Source organism: Penicillium arizonense, assembly GCF_001773325.1.
Source record: "Penicillium arizonense strain CBS 141311 chromosome Unknown PENARI_contig034, whole genome shotgun sequence".
Classification (NCBI taxonomy): Eukaryota; Fungi; Ascomycota; class Eurotiomycetes; order Eurotiales; family Aspergillaceae; genus Penicillium; species Penicillium arizonense.
Window position 1 is genome coordinate 197,830 of NW_019173311.1, and position 6,773 is coordinate 204,602.

Sequence of the window (6,773 nt, forward strand, 5' to 3'; positions counted from 1 at the left end):
CGTAGTTGTAGGATCGTTGTAAACAATATCCTCTCCTGTAGTGCCCCGACACTGTTAATTCAGCAATTAAGCAATTCATCGTTATCATCATCAATTCATCATATATGGCGGCCCCGAGAATCAGCCGAAGGGTAAATGGCCGGAAATGGACGACCGGTTGCGGATGAGAGTTACATCCCGAGCGTCTGGTTAGGTTCCTGCGGCAGATCTTTGCGGTCGAGAATTAAATAGTCAACGTCACTCATATTTTCTTCTTCCACCTGCGCCCTACTTTGAGGTACTTTACATGCACAAACTTCGGGCTTGAGTCGATCCGTGGTATCCCAGCGAATCTCCCGCACTATTGACAGCGTCATCGTGCGGTTCACCCAGACATCAGGGTCTTCACGCGAGCCTTCTCTGTCGCACTTCCAAACTTCCCTTGGAATCAATCTGCCCAACTCAGCCTCCGACTTTCACCGTCGCGATCGCATTTTCCATCTCTCCATCCAGTCGCCCCTCGACACCGACGTCGACACCGACATATTTTCTGCCGGAGTCGATGCTCCAGTGACGTCTTGAAACCCGCGGGGTCGCATGTCACTACACCCCGCTACAAAGAAGATCTGATCTATAGAGAAGTTATTCTCGATTGCTTCCTATCTGGTACCATGTACGCCGTCGAGGATAGACATCATCCCGTTCCGCCGCCTCTGTCAATGGATCGCATCTCAGCTCCGACCGGAACTCCCTACCCGTCTAACCCGCTACGGTCCGATCAGCTAGGATCCGTGTCACAGAGACATGAGGGTCGGATTTATTCATTACAAGTGGTGCAGCAGCCCATCCGAGCTCGCATGTGTGGTTTTGGTGACAAGGTGGGTGTTTTTCCCGCATTCCTCCCCTGCGTCACTAACAGTTTCTAGGACCGGCGACCGATCACCCCTCCTCCATGCATTCGTCTGATCGTGCGTGACGAGTTCACGGACAAAGAAATCGACATCAAGTATGTGTCTTCGCTGGTACTTGGTTGATAGCTTGCTGATTGCCCTCTAGTGAAATCGATACCTCCTTCTACGTACTCACTGTCGACCTATGGAATGCCGACGGTACCAACGAAGTCAACCTCGTCAAGCACTCCGCTACCTCTCCCTCCATCTCTACCGCCATGTCCTCCTCTTACCCTCCCCCACCACAGAGCATGTCTCCAACCTACCCAGCGACCTACAACCAGGCCCCCTACAACTACCCTCAGATGGGCAACTACTACGGTGGTCAGCAGGTGGCATACCAGAACCAATACGGTCAGCCAGTGTCCTACCCGCAATATTACGCCGGCGGCCAGATGCCTGCATCGATGTCGCCCGCAGCGCAACCCGTGTCGGGAGGACCAGGTGGAATGTTCACTCGGAACCTGATCGGCAGTCTCAGCGCCAGTGCCTTCCGATTGACAGATCCGGATAATAAAATCGGAGTGTGGTTCATTCTGCAAGATCTGAGTGTGCGGACAGAAGGCACCTTCCGGTAAGGGACCTCTCAAAAACTCTGATCAGAGCAATTGCTAACAAAACCAGTCTGAAAATGAGCTTCGTCAACGTCGGCACGCCATCGACGGAATCCACAAACGGCGCGCCGGTGATCAACCACGGAACCGCACCAGTGCTAGCCTCCGTTTTCTCCGAACCGTTCCAAGTCTTCTCCGCCAAGAAATTCCCGGGCGTCATCGAAAGTACCCAACTCAGCAAATGCTTCGCGTTACAGGGAATCAAGATCCCCATCCGCAAGGACGGAGTAAAAGGACCCCGCGGCCGAGGCGGCGACGGAGACGACGATGACGAAGGCGACTATTAAAAGGGCGGTACCTGATCCATAGTCTATATCTCGCACCCTGAGGGATTGACAGTGGATCAATGTGCCAGTCCAATTTCATATTCTCTTTCTTTCCTTTCCTCTTATTTCCCTTTACTGGGCCAATGAATCAAGATGTGGGAAAAACGGCGGGGGCGCGTGTTGGCTTAACGGTAACGGTGTTTGGGCCTCTTTCTCCTAGGCAGGTTTCTATATTGCTACACGGACCGGTGCTGGGGTTTTTGTGTTGACTTGTCTTCTTTTCTATGTTAGTGTTTCGTCTATGGCTTTATGTCTTACCCTTCTGTTTCCCTGTTTCTTTTTTTCACTTCTCTTCTTTCCTCTTTCTTCCCTTCTATTATTTCTTCTTTGCTGTGTTGGCCTCTGGCCCTGTCTATTCATACCTCGCGGCTGATGGTCCGCGCGTACATATTCTTTTCTTCTTTCTTTTCTCTTCTTTTTCGAGACGGATCGAATTGAATGGTTTATCATTCGTTCGTTTGGGTTATTGTTTTCCGGGTTGGTGGTTTGCCCGGTCTAGAAAAAAGTCGTTACTTCTAATATATGGGATTCTCATTCTCTCTCTCTCTCGCGTATTCTTTTCTTTGTTTGCCAATGTCTAGCTGTTGGCGAGTGGGTCTTCCTGCATTTGTCTCAGACGTCATTGATGCATTGATATTGATACATCATGTGCTCGAAGACTAGTCTCCACTTGTTTTTGTTTCAGATCTTATAGATGGAGAGATGGACAATGTGAACCTATTTCGTCATGGAGCCGTTATATCAAAACACATGTCATCAGTTCACAAGAAAGAAACACAATACCCATCCATCCATCGCACCACAATTCGATGCGCTAGATATCATACATGTACATGTCACACTGTCCCTTACATACAAACGACAGGTTGCCGAACCACATGCTCTTTACAGGCAACAGCGACCAGAACGGTGAAGCGTCCGTGTTGGGCAATGTGTGACGGCGTGAAACGGGTGAGGTCATTTGTCAGGTTATTCTGGTGGCTGCGTGGTTCGGTCCTGGTAGGGCCTGTATCACCGATCACGAGATATCGAATATTTGACGTCTATACCTGAGCATGTAATGTAATGTACATGGATTAGGGGCCATGGTCTGGGGATTGGATCAGGGAACTGGATCCTTCATTTGTATAGTGTTGCATAACTGTTTCTGGAATTTGGTGTCCCGATGCGTTCCGAGGTTGTTGTCTCTTGATTATTCAATTTGATGTAGAGTGATTTTGACTCAGATATCAACCCACGGCGTCGCCGTTGACATCCGTATTGATTCTACTCGTCTCCGAAGCTGCATCCGGCCCCAGAAGAGGTGATGTCAGCTGCTGTAAAAAGTGAGGGCTTTGCGAGAGACATGTTGTATAGCACCGCTTATGGTCATAATATTGAGGGTCTTGGCGAAACTGGAGGCCGACTATTCTTGGACAAGACTTGATCCGTGCGTCAGTCATCGGAGGTTGAGTGCATTTCTATCTATGGATATGCGCCACTATTCACAGTGGGCCGTGGGGGTTGAACGTACAGTAGAGAGAAACATACAGTAGTGCAAGCACTTCCAAGATTCCATTTCTCTATTTTTGAGTCTTGGGTTTGCCGAGTAAACCGGTTCAAACCGTCAAGTGAAACAAAAGCGAAAGTAGGAAATGGCTCGAAGTGTGAACAATGCACGTTGACCCTCTAGCGGGGCAAAAGTGAGACAGGGATATGACGATCTTCACCCTGAACCGCCTCGTTTACAGTGAGTTCCTCCGCATCTTGGCAAGCCATGGAGCATAGCAAGACTCGGGTATCTCTTTGGCAGGGCGTTAGCCTATTATCCCTTGCAAAGCCCGTCATGCTGTCTCACAATTTAGTCTTAGGGCGAAAGCTAGTCCCTGTCCGAACGACACCGTTGCATAGAACTCGAGTTAATATTAGATCTTGAAGACATACATACAGGTACTCCATACATATGTCTCAAATTTTGCCCGTTCGTCCACATATTTCGCCCAATGGGAATGTCGCCACTCGGTGTCTCCGCGCGGACAAAGCCGACAGTCTATGACGGGCAGTTGGGTCTCCCTGAACAACCATAAGGAAGTGTTCCAAGGTTCAGGGGATCACTTACATGTGTGCCTTGTTTATCTCCAGGGCTATATAAGGAGTGGTGGCCACCTGCTCATGTTCAATTCAACACAATCCGCTCATCTACAACACACTCCATCTGTCAACCTCTCTACTTCTCAACTCAACACTCAACTACCACCAACCAAGCTACCAAAATGAAATTCACCCTCACAGCCCTCGCGCTCCCCCTGCTCGCCACAGCAGCCCCAGCACCCCCCGCCAACCCCCCATTCACAGTAATGGCCGCCCGCTCCGCGAGCCCAATCCACTACCTACAACTAAACGCGGCAGGCCAAAAGTTCTGGCTCGGCGGCACCACAGCCAGCTACTGCCCAAGCCAAGTAAAGGACTGCCCAGCCGGCAACCAAACCGTCTTCGCGCCAGGCGGCACATCAATGGACACAGAAGTACCCGGCGGACAGCAGGTGTACATCGACCCGAACGGCGCGTTGAGCTTCACTCAGGCTCATTCTGCCAATATCCCCGCTGGGTCTTCGTACGGGCCGTTTGTTTATGAGGCGGGCGAGCCTTGGTCGCATTACTTTTACCGGGGTTGGGGGGCTAGTGGATTTATGGCATGTCCGACTGAGGATAACCGTTGGCAGGTTTTTGGGGCTTTGGCTAATGCTACTGTTCCTAAGGGGGATGTTAATGAGTGTCTTGGATTTTCGGCTATGGCGATTACTTATGAGGGGGATGTTCCTGCGTGGCAGTATATCTAGATCCTGATATATGGATTGTTTTTGTCTTGAGGCGGATACCTTTTGCTTTGAGCTTTGGCTGTTTTACTTGTTGCTTGTATGTAGCTTGTTTGGAATGAGAACCTGTCATTTTGATGTCATTGTTTACTCTATACTTGCGGTGTAGAAGGTGATATGTTCGGTGAGCATTCGGAATTAGGTTCGAGTTCAATGGCGTCGGTGGCTGCAGGGACGAAGAAGTGTAACACTTGTCCCACGAACTTAGTTTGAACATGTTGATTGCCGAGGTAAGTTAACTTATTCAGTTTGTTAAAATTTAATGGAGAATACGATGAATGATGCTAGGAAACTCTTGCCAAGAACCAACGAGGTGGTTTAAGTCTGATCTCTCCTTCATGAAGGAGAGATCCTATTTAATGTGAAGCATTTCCCCTGAACTATCCTATACATGGTAGGTTGAATGCTGATCATGAGCTTCATGCTTTGGCGAAGCGGGCATTTAATGCCTGGAGATGCCTGAGCAAGCCATGAATCTCAACACACCCCCTCAGTATTGAAGCTGCCATGTCTCAAGAGGCATGAGACGTAGGAGGTAAATGCTCGACTCTCTCAGGGTGAATCAGGCTTTCTCCAATGCCAATGCGTCGCGAAATGCTTCGAAAGCAGGTCTTGCTAATGGCTTGGTGAGGCCATCAGCAATGTTGGAGACGCCAGCGACGTGAGAGAGTCGTATTTTGCCTTCTTCAACTCTCTCGCGGATCCAATGGTAATGGGTCTCAATGTGGCGGCTTCTCGAGTGATGCCTTGAGGTTTTAGCCATGGAAATCGCGGATTGACTGTCGCTGTATAGGTGAATTGGGTCTGACACTTTCACTGCCTGTAGATCGACAAGCAAGCGATGAAGCCATACACCCTGGCTTCCTGCGTCCGAGAGAGCGTAATACTCTGCTTCGGCTGATGACTTCGTGACGCAGGATTGTTGCTTCGAAGCCCATGAAATTGGACCGCCAGCGAGGTAGAATACCCATCCTGTACGGCTTCTCATGGTGTCAGGATCCGATGCAAATGACGCGTCTACGCACCCCCAGAACCCGTATCCGTCCTCAAAACCAGTATTACCACTCGTTTTCGGCCGTCCGTAGGTTATCGTAAGGTTGCTGGTTCGCTTAGCGTACTGGACGGCTTGGTAGACGGCGGAGAAGTGAGGATCGTGGGGTTTGAGGTTATGCTTCGTGAGCATCCCAAGCGCTAGGGAGAGATCAGGACGTGAGACCGTGCTGGCGTAAATTAGACTACCGGTGAGAGACTGGTAGGTCTTCACGTTTTCACGGTTTGCCGGTTCATCGGCTTTCCTAAGCTCGGTGCTAGGACTGAATGGGATGAAAGGTCTTGGAGAGGTTGCTGGGACGTCAGGAAACTTGTCAATATAGGCTTTTTGGCCTATTTTCATGATTCCGGCTTCACGGTCACGTTGGATCTTCAGGCTAAGGTAGTGAGAGACTTCACCTAGGTCTGAAATAGACCATTGCTTAGCGATCGCTTCCTTGACTCTCTGAAGCGTTGTTGGAGACGTCGATGCGAGCAACATATCATCTACGTAGACGAAGATGATGGTAATTCCACCCCCTTGCTCGTGGCGTACGTATAGACATGGATCAGAGGATGAGGCATTGAAGCCTTTGGAAAGGAGGAAGCTGCTAAGGGTCTTATACCAATTGGCTGCTGACTGGCGCAAGCCGTATAGACTCTTACGAAGGCGACAGACATTACCGTGAGGTTCGACGCCATGAAAGTCGAGACCGTCGGGGTATTGCATGTACGTTTCCTCTTCCAAAATCGCATTGAGATAGGCCAAATTGACGTCTAAATGCGTCGAATATAGCTTCTTCAATGTGATGACTGCAAGGAGTACTCGGAGGGTCTCGTAGCGGCCGGTGGCGGCGTACGCATCCTCATAATCAATGCCTTCTCTCTGGGTATTACCTCGGGCCACCCAACGTGCTTTGAACTTGGCAGGTCTGCCATTGGCATCGGTCTTGAGCTTATAGACCCATCTACCCGAGAGGATCTTGGCCCCTGGTGGTGGAGATGCTGGTTGCCATACTT

At 50.0% G+C, this 6,773-nt stretch overlaps 3 protein-coding genes across 3 annotated transcripts; 2 read left to right on the forward strand and 1 right to left on the reverse strand.

The window, feature by feature from the left end:
* Window positions 1–650: 650 nt before the first annotated feature.
* On the forward strand, window positions 651–1,830 carry PENARI_c034G03870 (velvet factor family protein; the record flags this gene model as incomplete). Its single annotated transcript, XM_022636700.1, has 4 exons — window positions 651–857; window positions 906–985; window positions 1,036–1,503; window positions 1,554–1,830. The coding sequence occupies 4 exons, from the start codon at window positions 651–653 to the stop codon at window positions 1,828–1,830; spliced, it is 1,032 nt and encodes a 343-aa protein (XP_022483463.1).
* Window positions 1,831–4,121: 2,291 nt separating this feature from the next.
* Window positions 4,122–4,688, forward strand: PENARI_c034G11971 (putative IgE binding protein; the record flags this gene model as incomplete). Its single annotated transcript, XM_022636749.1, has 1 exon — window positions 4,122–4,688. The coding sequence occupies one exon, from the start codon at window positions 4,122–4,124 to the stop codon at window positions 4,686–4,688; it is 567 nt and encodes a 188-aa protein (XP_022483412.1).
* A 598-nt stretch (window positions 4,689–5,286) lies between these two features.
* On the reverse strand, window positions 5,287–6,741 carry PENARI_c034G09152 (Ty1/Copia family ribonuclease HI; the record flags this gene model as incomplete). The annotated part of the gene is made up of 1 exon (XM_022636735.1): window positions 5,287–6,741. A coding segment is annotated over one exon (1,455 nt), but the record flags the coding sequence as incomplete, so codon positions are not given.
* Between the last annotated feature and the right edge of the window lie 32 nt (window positions 6,742–6,773).